Genomic DNA, 24,228 nt, shown 5'->3' with positions numbered 1-24,228 from the left:
GCTGCTCATAAGGATAGAAGCGGTCACAGAAGAACACACAGTGAATGGACAGAGAGAGCAGACGGGGGGAGGGGGGGGGTAGGAAGGGAGAGAAATAAATCTTAAAAAAAAATAAATAAAAGCTCTACCCTCTGTGAGACTCGGGCAGTGGGTTGGAGGATGGTAACTAGACACTGACGCCCTCCAGCGTGGGGACCAGAGAACCTGCCAAGAGCCGCTCATGCCCCGCCCATGCTGGGCTAGCCCCACCCCTCACGCGTGTTTCCTTTAAAACTTTGTGGGGCCTGCCCTGCGCAGGCGCATTGCTGCTTGAGCCTCAGCTGCCCACTTGCAGTAGCAATGAAATGGCAGAGTTGGTTCCTTTTGCAGTTCCCTCTGAGGACGATAAAACCTTGCTGGTGTGGGAGCCGAGCTCTGGGCCCACAACAGAGACCTTGCATGTGAGCTGGGGCCAGGGTGGAAGGAGGGTAGAAGAAAGCCTGGTGCCTGGGAGTCCAGCAACCCTGCCTTGGCATTTTCACCCGTGCTCAATTACTTCCCATTTCCTCATTTGCCTTGTGATCTCCATCAATTTCAGGCCACGTTGAATGCACGGGAAGAGGAACATTAGTTCTAGAGGGTATCCCAGCATTTAACTAACCCCAGCATATTTACAGAGATGCAGAGAGGTAACTTAACCAGCACATGCTACCTTCTAATGCTTCTCAGATTTTAAGAGGTGAGAGGAAAACTCATTCATGAAATGACAGATTTTGTTTTGTTTTGTTTTGCACATGGGCCAGCGCCACACGGGTCAAGAAGGCCCGGGGTTTGAACCGCAGACCTCCCATGTGATAGGCGGATGCCCCATCAATTGGGCCAAGTCCGCTTCCCAATGACAGGTGTTTTGAGTTGCACCCTTTGTGAGAATAGCTTGGGGAATTTAAGGGAATATTTGGTTTTGTTTCCCAGGTGTGACATTCTATGCACTTACTTGGTGTGGGACCACCCCACAGCATTCTCCCAGTTTGGCCTTCTGTACTCAATCCATGTCTTCCCAAATGCTGCGGTGGCTGGTCCTGGTTACTATGCCATTATCAGGTTTTGTTCAGCAAGGGATGCTCATAAAGCCCAAAAGGCATGCGACCAGAAGTTGCTTTTTGAGAAATCTCCAGTGAAGGTGGATCTGAACATGGAATTCCTAGCCCCACTGGAATGAAGTGCTGAATTCATTGATTTACAAAATGCTTTCAGACGTATTGCCACACTGATTCTCCACTTTCCCATTTCTTTTAGATGAAGGGTTTCAGGATGGTTAATTGTTGGAGCTAGAAGTCAAATAGAAATTTACTGATGCTAAACCCCAGGTCATTCTATACTGACCCTATATTTGGGAAATTTTCAAGAGTCTTGCTTATGTTTACTTTCATGTGGGTTTAAAGTGTTTGATAGTGACAATCTCTTTTACCAGTTATGTGGCACAAAGAATGTCATCATTATCATCATCATTACTATCAAATGCCTATTCAGTTTCCAGAAGATAGACAAAACATATTTTAATGCACTGTAGAAACCTTATTCCATATCAATATGCCAATCAGTTTTACTTTCCCAGAGTCCCAGAACTATATCTCATTACATGCCTCAATATCTCAGTTAAACCACATTTCCTTTTTAAGGACATTTCAGTTTCTCTAAATGAGTGAGACTTAGATTTTCCCAAAAGGCTTATAATTGTATGTCTTCAGCTCTTTGATCCTTCCCACTGCTCTTGTTGCCTATTCTTGACCATCTTCCTTTCCTCTTTGATTTAACCTTGATGTTATTTGAGAACTCTCCTCAGAGTGACTCCAGGTATAAAACTTCCACTTCTATATCCTGCTCAATACCTTCTTCAATGCTGGCTTTACTCCCTGTGATTGAAATGATTACCTGTCAGATGTTCTTTAATTTGCAAACTAGGATCTGCCTGCTTGTAACCTATGATCATCTCATGTAGCCACTCAGATATTACAGATGCTACTGGAAAGATTATGAAAAATTTACTTGGTATCAGTTTGGAAATAATGAGTTTTTAGTGCTCTTTAGACATTAAAACCCCTTCATAAACTTTAGGATTTCAGATTTTCACAGCATAAAGCCCATCAATGATAGAGTGCTAAGGAAATAATCTACAAGTCAAAATATGGATGAGAGGAAAGGGTGTTCATATCAGATTGAGTGATTGAATACAAAGCTTGGGTTACTATCCCCCAAACTGCTATCTAGTTTAATTCAATTGTTCTTTTATACTTTACCAAATCCACATAGTTCCTACCTTTTTGCCTTTTTTAACTATAGAAAAGAAAAAGAACATTTTAAAATAAAATCAAGGGGAGACCTAGGGCACCTGAGAGATTTTTTTTCAGCAGCATGAAGGAAAATGGTTTCCAGTCTGAACTGTGGCAAGGTTATCCTAGGTTCCACTGTCTCTACTGCTTAGGAACTCCCAGCCCTTCTGAAGTTCTCTGTCCAGAAAAGCTTCACAATAACTCACTGTACAGGCCAGCCTCTGCTGCACTCCACATTAAAAAATTAGCCTTCATTTCTCCTTCCTAGCAAGCAGGTTCAGGTGGGAAAAGTAATTTTTTAAAAAATTTATTCATTCTTTCATTCAGTAAACAGACAATCCCTTGTTATATGCCAAGAACTGTGCTTATTGTTGAGAGTGAGAAAAGAATAAGTTATGGTACCCTCAGGCTCTTAAGGAACTTATAAACTAGTGATAGAGATGTATAAATGAATCAATAAAGAATAATGCTTTGGGAAGCAGATGTGGCTCAAGCAGTTGGGTTCCCATCTACCATACAGGAGCTCCAGAGTTTGATGCCCAGGGCCTTCTGGTGAAGGCAAGCTGGCTCGTGTGGCGAGCTGGCCCACGTGGAGTGCTGGCCTGTGCAGAGAGCTGACCTCCACAGAGTACTGCCTCACGCGGAGCGCTGGCCCATGTGGAGAGCTGGCGCAGCAAGATGATGCAACAAAAAGAGACAGGAGAGAGACAATAAGAGATGGAGCAGATTGGGGAGCTGAGGTGTTGTAAGAGAATGATCACCTCTCTCCCACTCTGGAAGGTCCCAGGATCGGTTCCCGGTGGTGCCTAATGAGAATACAAACAGAACAGAAGAACACAGCGAATGGACACAGAGCAGATGATGGTTGGGGGGGGGATCAATAAAAATAAAAAAGTCTTAAATGCTTTATTTGTATTGTTTGAAAATTTACAGTAAATATATTCATATACTTCTATTTAAAAATGAAATAGACACTTAAGAAATAACTAGTGGGGAACAGATGTAGCTCAAGTAGTTGGGCACCTGCTTCCCATGTACAAGGTCCTGGGTTCAATCCCCAGTACCTCCTAGAAAGAAAGAACTAGTGATACAAGAAATCCACAGTAATATGTAAATTATTTAGAGCTTGCTAATAGAAGTGAACTTCTAATTGTTTTGATTGCTAGTGATATGTATAGCGGTCTGTGTATTCCTTCTTCTCATAGGGGTTAGTAACTTGGGGAGAGGGTTGCTGTAGATTGAGGTCCTACCTTGGCAGTGGGTCCATCTTATCTGCTTTTCACTTTTCAGGTCATATTATCAGGCAGGAGCTTCTGGATGGGAAGACTTAAACCTTCCCCTCTCTTTCTCCTACTCCCCTCACTCAATAACCTTTAATCTGCTTTTTATCTCTAGAAATTTTCTATTTCTACTTATCTCTTGTAGTTGTTACCATAGAATTTTTGTCCATATTATCTTGCTTATTTCACTGAACATAAATGTTTTTGAGTTTCTTCCATGTTGCAGCATGCTTCATAACTTCATTCTTTCTTATGACCAAATAATATTTCATTGTGCAAATGTACCACTTTTTCTTTTTCATAATAACTTTATTTGGCTTTGTTATTAGGATGATGTTAGCTTCATAGAATGAGTTGGGTATCATTCTTTCCTGTACAATATTTTTGGAAGAGTTTGAGAAAGGTTAGTATTACATCTTCTTTATTTTTTGTCTTTTTTTTTTAATGTTACATTAAAAAAATACGAGGGCCCCATATAACCCCCACTCCCCTCACCCCACTCCTCACATACCAACAACCTCCTCCATCATCATAGGACATTCATTGCACTTGGTGAATACATCTCTGAGCACTGCTGCACCACATGGACAATGGTCCATATTATAGTTTACACTCTCCCCCAGTCCACCCAGTGGGCCATGGCAGGACATACAATGTCCAGTAACTGTCCCTGCAGTATCACTCAGGATAACTCCAAGTCCTGAAAATGCCCCACATCACATCTCTTCTTCCCTTTCCCTACCCTCAGCTTCTACCGTGGCCACTTTCTCTACATCAATGTTACATTTTCTTCCATTACTAACCACAATAGTTCCAGAATAGAATATCAGTAAGTCCACTCTAATCTATACTCTATTCCTCCATTCTGTGGACCCTGGGATGATTATGTCCACTCCAACTCTATATCAAGAGGGGGCTTAGATTCCATTTGGATGATGGATGCAATTCTTCTGCTTGCAGTTGTAGGCACTCTTGGCTCCCTGGTGTGGTGGTTGACCTTCTTCATCTCCCTGTTAGCTGGCTGGGATAAGTCCAATAAACCAGAGGGTAGGAGTTGCAAGTCCGTTGAGGCTCAGAGACTGGCTATCACATGGACAGTCCAGAGATTCAGGTCCCCTGAGTATACACCAAACCCCAGCGCCAACCACAGGTCCAGTAAAAGTAATAGGAGAGGCTTGTGAACAAAGATCACATCTGAGTCCAACTCCATCATACTCAGGAACACAAACTCCAAAGCAGGGCCTAATGACATGGCACTGAACTCCATCTTCCATGACCATAGAACCTGTGGGTCTTTGTGGCCCTCAGAAGAATGAATACCTGGGCTTGTATCTACTTTGGCTGTCTCTGGGACCCTGCTGAGGCGTGCATAAGGGTGACCCCTCTGATGATCTCCCGACTCTTTTTTGGAGACTCATAGCCATATAAACTCATTTGTCCTTTCCATTTCCCCCTTTTATTCAAGATCAAAAAGCATTTCTAACACCTGATATTACATGTAGGCTGAGATATTCTGCTGGTCTGAGTCGACCCTTTTATTCAAAGTCGTTTTTTAGTTACATCAGCTGGTACTTGGTAGTAATCCCTTGGTGCCAGGGAGGCTCATCCCCAGGAGTCATGTCCCACACTGCAGGGAAGGCAAGGCATTTACCTGCTGAGTTTGGCTTCAAGAGTGGCCACATTTGAGCAACATGGAGGCTCTCAGGAGGTAACTCTGAGGCACCCTGCATCTCTAGGACTAGTTCTAATTTCAGGCACACAGGCTTACAAGCGTAGTCATTAGTGTCAAGGGCTCATTGCTGGACAATCCTTCTTTATTGGTCTTAGCCATTGCACTTGGGGGATTGTTGCTGTTCCATTGGGGAATGTGATAGAGCTCCCTGGCTAGGATCTCAGACTCCCTCAGTTGTCGATTTTAACTGTAACCACTTTGAAAATATCCAAACATTTTTATGTACCCTGTATGCATGCCCTGGAGTGCTAAGACCAGTTCAGCAACAGGTTTGCATGAAGGGAAGGTGACACAGAACTGAAGAAATAAAAGACAGAAAGAAAGATACAAGAGAGAAAATAAAGATGGGACCAGGGGACTCAACAGCTTCTAGAACTGAGAGCCTCGACCCTAGTTTCCACACCATATTTATTAGAAATTACAAAGCAGTAGTTATCTATGTTTACTTTCAAGGCTTCTTGTTATTAAAGCTGCAGCACCTGCAATGATAGGGAGCAGGTCATAGAAAGTTCAAACCCATCCACAAGCAAATAATTTTCATGCTGACCAGACAGTGTTCCATCTAGTCAAGGCCAGTGTTCCTAAGTCCACACTTTTTATCTGCGTTATGGAAATATTTCAACTTCAAGCCAGGTTCCCACATTCAAATTCAAGTTATTTTCCTACACTGGAGAACTCCCTCCCAACCATATGCCCCCTATCAATAACACCCCATACCAGTATTCCTCCCCTGCCATAGTTGAACCTCTTTGTGGTCCAAAACTTCTTAAAAAATGAAGCCTAATATCTTGCCAGGTTCCATTAATAGTAAAATGAATATAGTGATGGGTTTAAAGGTTAGATATAGAATACATACTAATTTAGAAAAATTAAAGTAAAAATAAATTGGGGTATCAAAACATTTAAAAATTAAAAAGCTTTGTTTTTGATGTTTTGCCTTCCATCACTGCAATAAGTGTTGCCCTGTATGCACAGTGGCAAGGCAACTTCTTCCATCTCTTCCTCAGTGTTTACATCCTTTCTTTTTCTTTTTCTTTTCTAATTATTAAGCTTGTCTTCACGAAAGTTTTAGATCACAGTAATTCATATATATAATATATGGTCCTCCCACATATCCAACATCAAACACTTTGTCCCTTCCTCAGCAATGATCTTTTCACATGTTCATATTATATTTGCTGCAACTGATGTACAGATATTGAGACAATAGCTTTAAACATGGTTACTTTTGGGTTTACATTATGGTTTACATTTTAGACCAAACAATTTAAAAAATTTTTAGTTATCTTATGTTTTACATTATGATTTACATTTTAGCCTATAGGCCCCTATACATTTTTGGTGTAATTTAACATGCCCTATATCCATCCTTGCATAATCTTATGGAACACTTTCATTGCTCCACAGTTGCACTGATTGCATCTATTCAATACCTCTTTCCCCCTGCTCTCAGGGCCCACAGTGACAGTCAATCTTCATTACTTGAAGGGCAATATTTATAGATACTTGCAACAATGTTGAGGGCTTGACACGCTCAACTGCCCTAACCCACTGGGAGCCACCAGTTCTCTCGAGAGATACAATTCCCTCTATTTGAGAACATCAGTCCTCCCCAGGATGTGGGTATACATTCACTCTCATTGTATGGGTCTCCATCCAAAGATAAAAGCCACTATGACAAAATGAGCACCCACACACTCCCTAGAAGCCTGCCCTGTGTCAGATTCTCTCCTTTAAGCATCTTAAACAGGTAACCTTCCTTATCATATTTTTGAAAAAGTTTCCTCAACCTTTTATTTTCAACCACATACCTGACAATCTCCTATGTACAGATGTTCCCCCACCTTCCCCAATTTCTTGGGCCATCTTACCCATCCTCCCATCCCAGCTCCCCTCAAGCCCGCAAAGCCCCACCCAAAAGTACCCCTATGCCCCCATTTTATCCCTTTCCTGTACAAATACTTACCTCCAGCTTATCATAGATTTCACCCAGGTAGGTGTCGACTCGCAACCTTCCTCTACCTCCCAAATTCCTTTAAGCCTATCATCCGGTCTCTAGCTCTCTGAGACAGCTTGGTTTACTCATTTCATATCAGTGAGGTCATGTAGTATTTGTCCTTCAATGTCTGGGTTGCTTCACTCAACATAATGTTCTCAAGATTCATCCATGTTATCACGTGTTTGTACTATATTCGTTCTTATAGCTGAGTAGTATTCCATTGTACATACATACCACATTTTATTTATCCATACACCTGTTGATGGGCATTTGGGTTGATTCCAACTTTTGGCAATAGTGAACAATACTGCTATGAACCTTGGTGTGCATATATTGGTTTGTGTCCTTGTTTTCAGTTCTACTGGGTATATCCCCAGCAGTGGAATTACTGGGTCATATGGAAAATCTAATGCTAGTTTTTTGGGAAATCGCCAAACTATCCTCCAGAATGGCTGGATCCTTCTGCATTCCCACCTGCAGTGGGTGAATATTCCCATTCCTCCACATCCTCTCCAGCACTTGTAGTCTTCTGTTTTTTTCATAGCTGCCAATCTTATGGGAGTAAGATGGTATCTCATTGTAGTTTTGATTTGCATTTCCCTAAAGCTAGTGATTTTGAGCATTTTTTCATGTGCTTTCTAGCCATTTGTGTTTCTTCTTTGCAGAAGTATCTGTTCAAATCTTTTTCTCATTTTTAAAATGGGTTGTCTCTTTATTTTCGAGATATAGGAGTTCTTTTTATATGCAGGATATAAGTCTCCTATCAGATATATGGTTAGCAAATATTTTCTCCCATTGTGTAGGCTCTCTTTTCACCTTCTTGATAAACTCCTTTGAGGTTTACCACATTTTTTTAATCCATTTATTTGTTGAAGGACACTTGGTTGTCCATATCTTTTGGCTATTGTGAATAATGCTAAAAACGTTTGGGTAAAGTATTCTTTTGTGGCCCTATTATCACTCTCTTTGGGTAAATACCTAGAAGTGGGATTCTGGATCAAATGGTAATTATAGGGAAACGGACTTGTCCCAGTGGTTAGGGCGTCCGTCTACCATATGGGAGGTCCGCAGTTCAAACCCCGGGCCTCCTTGACCCTTGTGGAGCTGGCCCATGCGCAGTGCTGATTCGCGCAAGGAGTGCCGAGCCACGCAGCAGTGTCCCCCGCATAGGGGAGCCCCACGCGCAAGGAGTGCGCCCCGTAAGGAGAGCCATCCAGCGCGAAAGAAAGTGCAGCCTGCCCAGGAATGGCGCCGCCCACACTTCCCATGCCGCTGACGACAAAGAAACAAGACGCAGCAAAACAGACATAGAGAACAGACAACCGGGGGAGGGGGAGGAATTGAAAACAAATGAATCTTTAAAAAAAACAAAAAAACAAAACAAATGGTAATTATATATTTAACTTCTTGAGGAAATTCCATACTGCTTTCCACAGTGAGAAGTGGCTGCACTATTTTATAGTCCCACCAGCAATGCACTGGAATTCCACATTTCTCCACATCCTCTCCAACACTTATTTTCCTTTTTTTCTTTTTTTTAAATAACACCCTTCTTTGTGGGTGTGAAGTATACCTTGTTCTGATTTTAATTTACATTTTCCTAATGGCTAGTGGTGTTGAACATCTTTTCATGTGTTTATTGGCCATTTGTATATCTTCTTTGGAGAAATGTCTATTCAAGTTCCTTTGCCCATTTTTTATAGAGGAATACACATACCTCTATACATATCACTAGCAAGCAAAACAATTAAAAGTTCACTTCTATTAGCAAATGCCCATGTTTGTCTTCTTGTTGCAAAATTTACTTTCTTTGTTCACCTGCAACCCTATAATCTGCTTCTGCAGGCTTCCTTGGTTGCTTTCATCATCACTGTTCACCACCAGAGATCAGGGAAACCTTCCTATTAATCAGAGAACCTGGAAAGATGCAGAAAAGTACTCTAGCTTAATAATAATAAACAACAGTTATGCCGGACTTACTGTGAACTCAAGTACTTAAAGTATTCTGTCTTCACAATCCTCTGAATTGGTATGGATAAATCTCAGGTGTACCCAAAATAAAGTCTCTGTGGCAGGTTATGACATTTGTTGGTCTATTTCTTGTGTCTTTAGGTTTGTTTTGGCACCAGGCATAAGGCTTTTCAACATCAGGCCCTTGCCCTAAATAGCTCCCAATGCCAAGAACCAGCAAATTACTACTTTTGTTTCAATGGATGGTCAAAAAGGATCATCAAGGTAAACTTTGTAGGTTTTCTTTAGCCAGACTTTCATTCAATACTCTGTGAAGTCCTAGACTTTAGAGAGTAGGATTGAATTGGGTTGGGGGAGGAAGTGTGGGAGGTCTCCTACTATGAAAGGATAAGAAGAAATATCTGAGCATTGGCCTGCCACTGAGAATTAACCTATACTTTCAGTGATTTGGATGATGGTGTCTATAATTTTTTTTCCGAGTTTTTATATAGTATATAAAAAGAAGTAGTTGTCTTCAGTAATTCATTCACAATAGTACTCAGTTTTAAAGCTATAGGATACTTCAACTATTAGGTGAGATTGGTGGAGTTTAGTTTTCATTTCTAATAACAAAACATTTTGAAGTCTACGTTGAGATCCTTGAAAGGAACTTTAATTCAGAATCCTAATAGCTTCAGGATCTTTCTGGCCTTGAAGAAAGAGGAAATGAGGACATCGTGGTACCACCTCCAAAGCAAAGCCTGAAGTTCTTCTGTGCTTTGGAAGTGGTGCTGCCAGCACACAAGCGCAGGAGTCCTGGGGTTGGCATGGTCCAGGAGCCTTTGGATGAGCAGGAAGGAGGTCTGTTTCCAGGATGGGTTGGGGTGGGGTATGGGGGTGAGCAGCAGGGAGTGGTGGGGATGGGGACCCTATCATTTTTTCTCATCTTTTCAGATGTATCATCAGGCCATCTGCTTACTAAACTCTGCCTTGGGCCTTACAATACAGATTTTTTTACCTTAATCCTTAAGCAATACCTGACAGAACCTTTCATAAAAAGTTTAGAGCTGACCTCCTCCCAAGAAGCTTGGGGAGGGGAATAATGTTTATCAAGCTTTTGGTTAAGAACTTGCTTTGTGCTAAAACAGTCCTTCACATACAGATCTCTTACAACCTTCAGTTACCCCAACAAAATCATCTGAAAACCCATATAAACCTGTAAACTTTCAGTCCTTTGCCTCCTATGGAAGCGCTTGATCAGAAGCAGTCCAATAGTTACCCTGAACGGGTACTCCAATTGGTTCTGAATTTTTTCTAGAATGCAGGGCACTCAAACCTAGGAGTTTAAGTCAGAGTCTGCACTGTTAGCAAGTGGAGAGGACTGGGCTCCAGAGGTGATGCCCAGGGAGGGGCCAGATCATCTGCACCTCCACCAAAAATATCCTGATGTGTGATTCTAGCTCTTGACATATGAGGGAGGAGAGCCTGTAGGAGTGCAGCTTTGTCATTTTGAAATCTGTGGGTGGTGTTAGGCATGTGCCAAGTTCCTGGCCCATGTCTCCCTTCTCATACTTCAGGTGTTGTAGAAGTTGAGAGGTTCAATTATTTGCTCAGGAATAATTTTGGGAAGGAAAAATGATTTATGACTGGCCGGGCTTGGTAGTCTCATTCCAAAATCGGAGCCCTGAACAAGATTTCTGAGTTCCTTTTCTACAGAGAGGAAGAGCCAAATGGTTCTTTTGTTTCAGTGCTCAATAGGCTTGAATTAGCATATTATCTTCCACATCCTAGGTAAGCTTTTGGCATGTACTTTATACATTCTGGATAAGCTTTTAGCATATTTGGTTTGCATTTTCCCTGAATATTTAAAGTTTATAGAGTTTGCATTGATAAACTGTTTCCCAGGACTGGAGTCATTGCCATGGTCAGCAAGGGCAGGAGTGCATCCTCTCACTGTCCCACACCCACAAGTCAGGACACATACAGCTTAGTTTATCTACGAAAAGATGAACAGCCTCCCACCCATAGCCCACATCATTTTCTTCCCTTATGCCAAAGCTAAACTTGCTAAGCTTTGGCATAATTATAGTTGGAGTTGAGGTGGGTGGCTTTTTGTTGTTTTGATTGATTACTTATCAATTTTCAGTGAGGACCTAAAGACAAAGTTCCTGTTTTTAGAAGTTTTTGTTCTGGACAGTAGAATCCTGGGGCAGGGTCCCCCTGCAGTCAGCCTGGGGCCACCAGCACTCAAGTAGATTTCCAGTCAGGTTCCAGATCCATCTACTAATTTTATTTTACCCTTAAAGAGTTTACACCCTTAATTTCTAAGGGGTACTGAAGGGAGATGATCTCTTTTCTGTAAGTGCTTCCTGCTGGCCATGGGCTGTAGTCATTGCCTAACAACATATAAAACTTTTATTTTAACTGGAGGAAGATGGATCTGGCATTCTGTATGAAGCTGGATGAAGTTTTCATACGGTTAATAAGATGTTCATTCTGAAAGAAACAAACTTAATTAAAATTTTGGAATACCCAGTTTTAAAAGAGGACATTGGATTACAGAGGTAGACAAGGTTGGGTGCTATAAAGATGGCACCCCTTTTTAAAAGCTGGTGGGAACTGTATATATATATATATTAAAGTTATTTTCAGAGAGAAATTGCAACAGATATGTAGCTTTGTTTTGAAGATGCATTTCAGGCTATTTAATGATTGGCACTTAATGTGCTCTGTCAGATGCTCCTGGTGAACTGGCAACTTTTGGGCAGTTGGTTTCATTCAGGATTAGTGCACCAAGTTGGAAATTTTCTTAGTCTTTAGCTGTGGGAGTGACCAGAACTACAGAATAAAGTTTTTTTTACATTTTGGTTTAAATTGTACAATTCCTGGTAATTTTCACTATTTAATAGGTGACCCTTTATTAGCAAGCAAGTCTCATTTTTGCAACACAGTAGAGTACAGTAGAATAGTAAGTTGACTGAACCTGGCACCAATTAACTGGCTACCTGCAAGCCACAGGTAGCCCCATTGTTTTTCAGCTATGACCGCCATCTTATTTTATAGACATGTTTATTAACTATTTAGAAAACGAAGTTACCAGGAATTTAGCATGTCTAATATACTTTTCTACCTGATCCAGAATAGAAAAGATAACATAATTAGTAGGCATATATTTAGTACAGGATAAAAGTACAGCACTTAATAGTAATTAATGTATTACATAATGCATAAGAATTCTGAGTTCCAATTAATAGTTTTAAGTTTCAGGTTTGTAATACTTTACATGTTATCTCTCCATGGGAGCAGGCCATAATGCCAATTGTGTTTAAGTTTTACTTACAGAATCCTGGTAATCATGGCTCCACTTAGCATGTTCTTCACACGGTGAGCAAGTCGCAGCATCGTTGATCCTAGTGAGAGTTTCCAGTATTCTACCAGCCTGGTGCATAGTGCTCTCTGGCACTATGGAACAGTGCCAGTCTGGAGGGGATATCCATTGTATACTTGACTGTACCGAGTCATCACTGGCTGCTGCAGGAACTTGAAACTGCAATGTAGTTTCCATTGACTTCAGGAGCATAACCAGAGGCTGATATTGCAAATATTTCTATTTGAGGGGTCAGTGATAAGCCTAGTCAATAACTCACATGGAGAGGCAAGCTATAATGTATTCAAGGCCTGGTTTGAATGCACCAAAGAGTTTGACAATGTTAAAGTTTATTCCTTGTTTTTATATATTTTAAACATTTTAATGTAACACATCATAAATCAAATGACTTTGTTTACTTATACAATTTTACCATGAAGATAATAGTAGGTATTTTACTTTAATAATAGAGAGAGAAAAAAAACCTATTTTTCATTGTTAAAATGAAAACAGAAGATTCCCAATAGAATCAAGATAACTTTTCATTACCATTTACTTAAATATGTACCTTGTGGTGGCCTTCAGATAGGTTTTATTATCACAAAGTTATTCTTTGCCACCAATACCAATCCAGATTTTTTGTTAACAATGACTTCTAGAACTAGAACCATTTAAACATTTTCAGCCTGGAAGATGTTTTTACAAACTCTTTATAATTGACCACAACCACATAGACTAGTTACCTTACATTTAAATAAACTTATTAAATTAAATTACCAACCAAAGAAGTTTACTTTATTTAAGAGAGCATATCTACAATTTTTTCTTAGCTTAATTTCATTAACATGAGCTTATAATTTTCATTACTCCAAAGATTTTGTATATATGTTAATTTATTTAATAGGTAATTTATAAACTAAGGGAGATTATACCCAAGCTAAATAAAATCGAAACCATTATTTATGCAAGGAATGTTCTTTCTTTTCTTTACAGAAAGCTAAAACCTCTTTTCTTTGTTTAAGTTCTGAAATTTTTAAAAGCTTACTAACTACCAGTTTCCAAAACACATTAAAATCACATAATTTGTTTAATCATAATCCAGGAAAGATCTCTCCATAGCTTTTATGGACCTTCCTTTACTTTCTGAAATTTGGCAACAGAACCTCTAACCACCCTTATTTTAAGGCTGTTAAAAGTTTATTTTTTATTTATTTCTCTTCCCTGCCCCCCCCCCCCAAGTTGTCTTCTCTGTGTCCATTCACTGTGTGTTCTTCTGTGACCACTTCTATCCTTATCAGCGGCACCGGGAATCTGTGTTCTTTTTGTTGCGCCATCTTGTGTCAGCTCTCCATGTGTGCGGTGCCATTCTTGGGCAGGTTGCACTTTCTCTCGCACTGGGTGGCTCTCCTTAGGGGGCACACTCCTTGCACGTGGGGCTCCCCTATGCGGGGGACACCCCTGCATGGCAGGGCATTCCTTGAGCGCATCAGCACTGTGCATGGGCCAGCTCCACATGGGTCAAGGAAGCCCAGGGTTTAAACCACGGACCTCCCATGTAGTAGGCAGACGCCCTATCCATTGGGCCAAGTCTGCTTCCCTTTTAAAAGGTTTAAACTGGGGAATTATAGGGCAAATTGATTCTTAATTCCCCAGCCTAGTAGATAGGTTTAATCTGCCATACCTAGTCCTGCTCTCAAAGCTACTACAAAGAGGAGGTCCTTTCCCAATAGTTTCTATAATCAGATTTCTATATGACCCTTCCATCCTGCTTAGTTTAATTTGGGCTCCAGGAATATTTATTCACACATATAACTGCATATTTAATTTTTAGCAATTTGAATAGAGCTCTTTTAAGAATTTTCATTTGTTAATTTGATATTATTATCCCGATGTATGAAGATATACACTGAGCAAATAGGCAGACACAAATAAAGTTAGACACAGAAACACAACTCATTGATGTTAATTATAATTTGCATTATTTTATATACCATTAGACACAGAAACACAACTCATTGATGTTACTTAAAATTTGCATTATTTAAATACCATACAGGTTCTAGATATACATTTATTACTTACATAACTGCATATTTAACCAACAATGAGCAAATAGGCAGACATGAATAGTTTGACACAGAAACATAACTTAGTTACTTAAAACTTCCATTTTTTTATGAAACACGTGTGACTGCAAAATAATTGAAGATTTCTAAAGGTTTTTTTCCTTGATTTGCACTATAACCATGCAGTTTTGCACAAGAATTGTTTCTTAACTAATGGCTTGTAACCAAAATGTTCCCAATGCTTTAACACAATTTTTTTTTGTTCCAGAACTTTATACTTTACCTTGAATTTAGCAGAATTTTGGATGAGCAACAAGACTAATTCTATGTATGTCTACCAAGGCAATTGAAGCCTCAGGAAGACTGGTTTCTCTCATGAATTGCCACTCTTAGGAACCCTGACAGTCAAGTCAGGAGATCTCCTTTAATTCCCAGTCCTTGGAGATAATAAAACTCCAGTGGTTGTTCAACCCCAAGGATTAAGAATTTCACCAGGCAGCAATTCAGTTCACACTTGGAATCATGAGAGAAAGCAGGGCCACCAACACCAGTAGGACAGGAGAGAGATGTCCCATGTCTGCTTTTCTCTGAAACAAAGGGGCAGAAGCTGTTATGAAATAACCATAAGTAAAGGCAAAGGGCGAGGCCAGGCCTGAAGTGACCACAAAGGAAGGCAAGGTTAGCCCAGAATGTATACTTATAATAATAGGTTCAGGCCAAACTCACCCAGTCACAATTTCAGTCATTGTCCTTCTGCTGTTCTATAACATAAATGCATCTATAAATGATCTTCAATTCCCAGTCACAGTTTTCATTAAGTTTTTTTTTTATCTGCGAATATTTTGAACTCTCCATCATATTTGAATGCTAGTTTAGCTGGATAGAGTATTCTTGGTTGGAAATTTTTTTCCTTTAGTACCTTCACTATATCATACCACTGCCTTCTTGCCTCCATGGTTTCAGATGAGAAATCAGCACTTAATCTTATGGAGCTTCCCTTGTATGTGTTGGTTTTCTTTTCTCTTGTTGCTTTTAGAATTTTCTCTTTGTCTTGAGCGTTGGATAATTTGACAAGTATATGTCTTGGGGTGGGCCTGTTGGGATTTATGATGATTGGGGTGCGCTGTGCTTCTTGGATATGTACTTCTGTCTCTTTCAGTAGATTTGGGAAGTTTTCAGCCATTATTTCCTGCAACACTCCTTCTGACCCCTTTCCCTTCTCTTCTCCTTCTGGAATGTGTATAATACGTATGTTTGAGCATTTTGCATTATCATTCAGGTCCCTAAGTCCTAGCTGGATTTTTTCTATCTTTTTATCAACCAATTCTACTATCTGTTTGATTTCCGATGTACTGTCTTCCACATCACTAATTCTCTGCTCTGCCTCTTCTAGTCTGCTGATATTTGCTGCAAGTGTATTTTTGATTTCTTGAACTGTGATGTTCATTCCCATCATATCTGTTATCTTTTTGCATATGTCTGCAATTTCCCCTCCAAGTGTTGTCTTCATGTTGTTAACATCTTCCTTTACTTCATTAAATTTGTCGGTGATAAATGTTCTGAGATCTTTCATTACTTGTGCGAAGTTCTGCTCCCCTTCCTGATTTTTAGTTTGTTCATTGGATTCAGCCATGTTTTCCTGATTACTGGTTTGGTTTGTAGATTTTTGTTGCTGTCTGGTCATCATTTTATCTTGACGGGTTTAATCAGTTCCTTAGCTTCTTTGTCTAGTCTTGGGGATTAATTAGCTGTTGTTTTTGCGTAAGTGTTATATCTTCTCTTTGTCATTTTGTTTTTCTTATTCTAATTTCTTATTGCTGGTTGAGTTCACTTTAAAGGAGAGTATTAGGGTCAGGGAAAGGCAATTGTGTAAGCAAGGAAAAAGTGTAAAGTAGTATTGGTGATAAATGTTAACAGAGCAACAATATGAGATCTGGGAGGATGGATATTAGATTCATGTAAGTTCTGTAGAGTTATAGCAGTAGGTATAGTACCTATAATGAGGTAGTCAACTGAATATGGGAGGAATATGGTATGAATTTAAAAAGCTAGTATTTTCATGAGAGAGGGAAAGAGAAAAGAAAGGTAATAGTTTCAAGAGTGGATAACAGACAGAAAATGAAACAAAGGTATTAGAAATTAAGAGTTGGACACTTTCTGGATCAAAGAAAGGGAGGTGGAATATAGGAGAGACAGTAGATGATGGAGGATATCAAGATGTAGGGGAAAGGGGATAGTGTAAGTAGCCAAAATCAATTCACACAGAAATGAGGCAGTGGAGGATGAAGAAACCCAGCAAATGTGAGGTGTTCCCTGCAGCACCTATTGTATAAATAAGATAAAATAAAATAAGAAGAAAATGAGGGACGAGAGAGAGAGAGAAAAAACAGAGGGAAAAAAAAAAGAGATGAAAGGAAGAAAGAAAAAGGGGGTGGGTAAAGGGTGGGGAACAGGTAGGGAAAAGAAAAAAAAGATATACACCAATCACAACAGCAACAACAACAACAACAACAAAAAAAGCCTAAATAACTGAAAAAAAAAAGACTTTGGGGGATACGCTGGGAGAAAAGACTAGGGGATAATGCAATGTTAGCAATCAGGACATTAAAAAAATAAAAAATAAGATAAAATGAAATTAAAACAAAACAAAATGAAACAAAAAAGAAAAAACGCAAACGTTGAGGGCTAGGACATTCAAGGACCTCAGATGGACCTCAGGGCATGATGGATTCAAGGGTGGAAAGTCTGAGATATGGAAGACTCAAGAGGTGTGAGTCTCTGGGGTGTGGGCCACCAGGGTTTAGGGGACTCAGACCTGGCAACCTCATATCTGGTCAACAGGGAGCCTGGGAGCACCGCAGTGTAACACAGCCTTCAGGGATCCCCACAGCAGGGTGCCAGCCCTATGGGGGAAGTCAGATCCGCAAACACTATCTTATGTGTCTGAACCCCACAATTCACTCACTCACTGGGGTCAATTCTGTGTATGTATCATCAATTCGGCTTCAGGACAGCTCCCACCCTGTAAGCCCCCAGAACGGCCACCTGAGGGCGCCTCAACACTGCAGCCAATTTAATGATGCAGAGCAGAAGCCAGGCCCGGGGGTGGGGCTCCAGCCTGAAACACCAACAGAGTCCAAAACCCCAAATTCCCAAGCTTCGCAAAATATTCCCCCAATCGGCTTCCAGACGTGTGTCGTTTCCCCCCCACCCACACACACACCCTGTAACAGCCTCCCGATTATGTCCCTTTATTGCCAGCAATCTAAGTCCACTGCAGATGGCAGCCGAGCTTGGGAGGGCGGGGCTCCAGGTGGAAGCGCTATTACTTGTGTTCGCAATGAAAAATTCCGCGCTTCGCAACAAAACCCCCGTTTGTCTCCCCAAATCGGTCTGCAAAGGCGTCCCGTCCTGTCAACCCCCTAACAGCCCGCCCAGGGCTCACGAATTCCCCAGTACCGCAGAGTATCCAAAAAGCACTGCCGCAGCGCTGGTTCTGCGGCTCCACCCACCCCAGGAGGGAGCATTCCACCTGCAGCTCTCACCTCCGTGCAATGGAATTTCAATTATTTCTTATAGACTAATCCTCTCCATTACCTTCCCAACAAATCGATGTCCAGACACTTCCTGCCCTGCAAATATCCCTAAACAGCCTGGTCCTGGAGAACCTCCAACGCTGCCCAGCCACTTCTTTGCAGGAGAGACCGTCAGGTAAGCTCACTCAGCCACCATCTTGCCCCGCCCCCTGGATACAACTTTGAATACACATTCAGTCTTACATCCTTTCTGAACATTCAAAGCCTATATCACGTAACTGGATTTCTAGAGACTAGGCACATTTGGACACAGAAATAGATACATTTGAATTTATGCACAAGCTACCTTATATTTCCCATTGGAGGCCAAGTCCAAGTTCCCTTAAGCTTCTGCATCACCACCATCAGAGTCTCCCTGACTGACTGGTATGTATATAGAGTTTGCATTGCTAAATTGCCTCCCAGGACTGGAGTCGTTGCCATGGTCACCAAGGCCAGACTGCAGCCTCTCACTGTCCCACACCCACAAGCCAGGACACACACAGCTTAGGTTATCTACGAAGAGACAAACAGCCTCTTACCCACATGCGGGGAGCTGCCCGGAGCTACGTGCATTTGCAGTCTCCAGCAACATGGCAGTTTTCATAAGTACACCTACTCCACCCCTGTGCTTCCGCCTTCTTCTTCCCCTTTCCCCAGTTTCCCAGGCAAAAAGTGTCGCGCCTGCGCAACAAGATGTTGAAGCCATGACCAGCATTGAAGACTCGCAACCTATAGCAAGTGGTGTAACAGCATTTTATTGCCTTATATGGAAGAGCTGCTTCATCAGCCTATCACCCCCCGCTAAATACCCTCCCCTTAGTATATATTCTGATGCTTCTACCCTCAATAAACGGAGACTTGATCAGAATCCTGTCTTGTCTCCGTTTTTCTCGCCTCTTGTCCCCCAATTCCCACTCCCTCTTTCAGGTGCGGGTTCGTTTGACCTGCGGGCCGGGTCACCCACAGCCCACATCAGTATTTTAAAAAAAGTATTTGCTGATTTTATCATCCTAAGTGTCTTCTCCCTATGCATATGGAAGGTAGACCTCTGTAAAGTGGGGTTAACTTTTTCTAGATGAATGGCTGTGTTAAGCAAAGGTGGGATTGGGGAAGTTTTCCTTTGCCAATGTAAAATGCTATGCTCTCTTCCAGACTCAACTGCCCATCTCCCAAAATCATTCCTACAGAAATTTTGGAGTCATCACTAATTAGTGGTAGCCCATAGAGGGGATTAATAATCAAATGAGGGAAACGGACTTGGCCCAGTGCTTAGGGCATCCGTCTACCACATGCGAGTTCCGCGGTTCAAAGCCCGAGCCTCCTTGACCTGTGTGGAGCTGGCCCATGCGCAGTGCTGATGCGCACATGGAGGGCCCTGCCACACAGGGGTGTCCCCCACGTAGGGGAGCCCCAAGCGCAAGGAGTGCGCCTGTGAGGAGAGCCACCCAGCGGGAGAGAAAGTACAGCCTGCAGCAAATAGACACCGGCAATCCGCGGGGGGCGGGGGGGGGGGTGCGCGGATTAAAAATAAATAAATCTTTAAATATATATATATAATGAGGAATAAAGAGAATACTGAGAAATGGCTACATTAAAGGGTGCTCATTTTGCAGGTCAGTTACTTTCCTTGGAAGCAGTATAGCCAAGGGGAGGAAGAGGGTCTTTCGGATTTCAGCTGGGAGGAAAAAGAGTTCAGGCTGCGGGAAATAGACTAGCGGTTTTGAATATCCAAAGAGTCTGTGTTCTGTTGCTTCCTTGGCAAGCACTGCCTCCCTCCCTGCCCATGCTACTCGAGGTAGAATTGGGGTGTTGGAGGGGGAACCAGGGTCTGACTCAAATCCTGCCTCACTGCGGAGACAAGACATGGCAGCCGGCAACTCCACTTTGGGGAAGGGAGCCTTAAGCCATAGTGCTTCTGGGACAAGGGCTCACCCTGGTGGGGTGGAGCAATCACAGGCCAAGCTAAATACAGCTGGCCTAAACAAAAGCGACGTAAATAAAGGGTGGGTCGTGAGGTGGGGGAGGGGCACGTGGTTACTAAGGTGTGCCTGCTTCAGGCTGCCAGAACCGATCGGTTCCCGCTCTCTGCGCGGCGCCGGCACCCCACTGTCGTGGGTCGCTGGACGCTTGAGCATCCGCACGTCATGTCCCGACTGCGCCTAGGGGCCCCACAGCTCCTTCTCGCACTGCATCCGCTGTGGCTGCTGGTTTCGGTGGCTCAGCCTCCATTGTCATCCCTGGACCCAATCCAGGTGATCTCCCACCCTCCCGGGCCCACTGAGCCCGGGTCTACTCCCTTCTCCAGTCCCCCCGCTGAACCACCCCATGCGCTTACACCCCAACCTGAGCCAGGAGGATTTGACTACTTGGGATCCTCGGCTCCCGCCCCCATGTTGGCCCGACCTCAGCAGTTCACCGAAACTTTGGTTCCACTCTTGGACACAGAGCTGCCTGCAGGGCCTGATCAGTTTGCTCTTCCACTTCTGGATTTGAATAATAACCTAACTCGGCATCAAAAGCTCCTGGAGGCAGATCCAACACTCGATTGGATTCAGAATCAGGCCCTAGCTATGCCTCCTCAACTCAAAAGTAGGAGACACACTGCAGCTTTGAATCGGGCTGAAGATAACCAGTCATTTGAAATACTTGTTCCACCTTTAGAGGACAGTCAGAGTTCAAAATCAGCTAAGTTTATTGCTTCACCCTCAAACCTGAAGAAAGATCTAGCTCACCATCGTCAGCTTGCTAAGATTGGAAATTCAGGTCAGGGCCCAGCTCATTACTCAAACTTGCCAAGTGATACACTTGGCACTGGGCATCTACAGGTTACCATAACTCCAGAGCCCACTAAAGAGGCTGAACCTTCCCTAAGCCAGCAGGAGACCCCGGGTCAACCACCAACACCCCCTGAAGAAGCAGAACCTTCTCCAATCCTACAGGAAGGCCCACCTCAACCTCTAGAGCACTCAGAAGAAGCTGGACTTTCTCTAGACCAGCAGAGATCAATCCTATGAGTCTGATCTTCTAGATCCAAGTCTGGACATATTTTATCCTCCAGACGGCCTACCTCTGGACTTCCTAGAGAACTTAGATGAGCTTTCAGAGTCCCCTGAGGAGGCTGAACTTTCCCCACATGAGTGGGAAATCCAAACTCAGCATCTAGAGCCTGCTGAGGAGCTAGAACAATCTCAAACCCAACAGGAAGCCCCAGCTGAGCATCCAGAGCCCCCTGAGAAAGCAGAACCATCTCCAGCCCAGCAGGAGAACCCAGCCCAGTCCTCAGACACCCTCGAGGGGGCTGAACTTCCTGCAGGCCAGCTGGAGACCCCAGCACAGCCCTCAGAGGCCCCTGAGGAGGCTGAACTTCCTCCAGTCCAGCCATATGACCCAGCACAACCCTCAGAGGCACACGAGGAGGCTGAACCTCCTCCATTCCAGCCGGAGGCCCCAGCTGAGCCTCCAGAGCCTGAAAGGGAGGCTGCACATCAACCTCCAGGGAATCTTGTGACTGTTAAACATCCAGATCTGGGTGAAGCTCATTTTTCAAACTTTCCCAATGTCACACTCAAACCTGTAGATCTACAGCTTACCGTAACTCCAGAAGCCACTAGTGCTGGAACTTCAAGAGAGCAGGAGGTCCCAGCTCAGCGTCCAGAGCTCGCTTATGAGGGTGAACCTTCTCCAGGCCAGCAAGAAGGCCCAGCTCAACTTCCAGGGCCCTCTGAGGAGGTGGAAACTTCTCCAGCCCAACCAGAAGCCCCAGCTCAACGATCCGAGCTGTCTGAACAGGTGGAACCTTCTCCAGTAGAGCAGGAAGCATCAGCTCAGCCACTGGAACCTGCTGAACAGGTTGAAAGTGCTCCAGGTCAGCAAGAGGCCTCAGCTCAGTCTCTGCAACTACCTGAAGAAGTTGAACCTTCTCCATTCGAGCAGGACAGTACAGGTCCAGAGCCCTCTATGGGGGTTATAACTCAAACTCCAGCTCCAGGCCAGGGCCCAGCTCATTACTCAAACTTGCCAAGTGATACACTTGGAACTGGGGATCTACAGGTTACCATAACTCCAGAGCCCACTAAAGAGGCTGAACCTTCTCTAAGCCAGCAGGAGACCCCGGGTCAACCACCAACACCCCCTGAAGAAGCAGAACCTTCTCCAGTCCTACAGGAAGGCCCACCTCAACCTCTAGAGCATTCAGAAGAAGCTGGACTTTCTCTAGACCAGCAGGAGGTCCCAGCTCACCCTGCAGATACCTCTGAGGAAACTGAACCTTCTACAACCCAGCAGGAGACCTCAGGGCTTCCAACTCCCCCTCCACCCTCTCCACATCAACAGGAGGAGCCAGTTCAGCTTCCAGAGCCTATAGGGGAATTGGAGCTATCACCAGTGCAGCAAGAGGCTCCAGTTCAGCCTCCAAAACCTGCTGCAGAAGCTGAATATCAAGCAATCCAGCAGGATTCCACAACAGTTTATACAACGCAATGAGACACTCAGCCCTTCTGCAGGCCAGCCAGAGTCCCCATTTCAGCCACCACTGGCCCCTAATGAGGTTGCAGCTCACCCTGGCTGTTGCTGCTGTCGGGGGGAGGGAAAAGGGCAAACTGGATTTTTCCGCCCTGCGCTTGCGCAGGGAGAAAGAAGAAGAAGGGTGCCGCCCTACAAGGCATCATGTGGCGCCATTCGGGAGGAGGGGCGGCTGCGGAAGCATGGCTGGCGAGAAGGGGAGACCCGAGGGCACTCTGCGCCCATGCCGAGCTTCCTTCAGGGGTGGCAGTGGGCCCGACCAACCACCCTATTATGGGGGCAGCGGTTTGGAATAGGCCTACCGCGGCCGCCGCCCCTCGCTAGGCCAGCAAACCACACTTCAGCCCGAGGGGTGACCGCAAGAAGTCACTGTTAAACCTGGGAATCTGGGTCCGGGACTGACGTGTAGTCTGAGGGTCACATTGAGGTTCAAGCGACTTCAGGGTTGCCTTTAGGAGTCACCACCATGGCCGAAGACATCAAGACCAAAATCAAGAACTACCGAACTGCCCCTTTTGACAGCCGCTTCCCCAACCAGAACCAAACCAGGAACTGCTGGCAGAACTACCTGGACTTCCACCGCTGCGAAAAGGCAATGACTGCTAAAGGAGGTGATGTCACTGTGTGCGAGTGGTACCAGCGTGTGTATAAGTCCCTCTGCCCCTTATCTTGGGTGTCAGCCTGGGACGATCGCAGGGCAGAAGGCACATTTCCTGGGAAGATCTGAACTACCCATCGCACTTTTTCTCTGTCCTTCATCCTTCTCCCAGGGTGGTGAAGGGGTACCTGGGTACATGGTGAACCCCACCCTGGGATCCTGATCATGACTTAACTAATAATAAAAACTTACTGGAAAAGTATAAGAGTATGTGTATATAAAACAGCTGGATGATTGGGCAAGAAGAGCTGGAATGGAAGAGAAGTCTCCAGATTCCTAGATATGGCATTGGGAGTAGGGGAGAGGGGCTGTCAGAGCAATTATCTTTTCTGTTGGTTGTTTTTTTATTTTATTTTATTGAATTTTGACCGCCTTCTATGTGCTAGGCAGGCAATGGTGTAGGTGATTATACAGATTAGCCTCAAGTCCCTGTCCATGCAAAAGTTTATCTGTATGTTCCCTTTTATTATCTGCACTCATTCTGTCTTTTAAAAAGTATTTCTTACGTAATTTTTTCAGTTTTTTTATTTTTTTCTTTTGAACCATATGCAAAATAGCATAATAAATTCCTGTGTACCTATAAAAAAATTTTTTTTAAAAATTAAAAAACAAACAAACCTGGGAATCTGGAGTTTACCATAACTCCAGAACTCAGTATGGAGGCTCAACCTCCTCCAACCAAGCAGGATCAAGTTCAGCATTCAAACCCACACTTGCCCAGTGTCACACTTAAACCGAAGGACCTGGAGGTCACTATAACTCCAAAAC

At 43.3% G+C, this 24,228-nt stretch overlaps 1 protein-coding gene across 1 annotated transcript; it reads left to right on the top strand.

Moving 5' to 3' along the window:
• Window positions 1-344: 344 nt before the first annotated feature.
• Window positions 345-20,181, top strand: LOC101442049 (RAD52 motif-containing protein 1-like). The gene is made up of 4 exons (XM_004478172.5): window positions 345-456; window positions 996-1,159; window positions 9,433-9,555; window positions 19,895-20,181. Exons 1-4 carry the CDS (start codon window positions 345-347, stop codon window positions 19,994-19,996), a joined length of 501 nt encoding a protein of 166 aa, XP_004478229.2. The 3' UTR covers window positions 19,997-20,181.
• The last annotated feature ends 4,047 nt before the right edge of the window (window positions 20,182-24,228 follow it).

Source organism: Dasypus novemcinctus, chromosome 21, assembly GCF_030445035.2.
Source record: "Dasypus novemcinctus isolate mDasNov1 chromosome 21, mDasNov1.1.hap2, whole genome shotgun sequence".
Taxonomy (NCBI): Eukaryota; Metazoa; Chordata; class Mammalia; order Cingulata; family Dasypodidae; genus Dasypus; species Dasypus novemcinctus.
The sequence above is the reverse complement of the archived record's forward strand: the minus strand, read 5'-3'. Positions and strand labels throughout refer to the sequence as shown.

What these genes read in the sequence shown, in the direction of transcription:
- LOC101442049 (XM_004478172.5), top strand. Translation starts at nt 345, where the DNA reads ATGGCAGAGTTGGTTCCTTTTGCAGTTCCCTCTGAGGACGATAAAACC. An exon ending in TTGAGAAATCTCCAGTGAAG is followed by an intron (nt 1,160 to 9,432) that starts GTGGATCTGAAC and finishes TTGTGTCTTTAG; the next exon opens with GTTTGTTTTGGCACCAGGCA. An exon ending in GGTCAAAAAGGATCATCAAG is followed by an intron (nt 9,556 to 19,894) that starts GTAAACTTTGTA and finishes CTCATTTTGCAG; the next exon opens with GTCAGTTACTTTCCTTGGAA.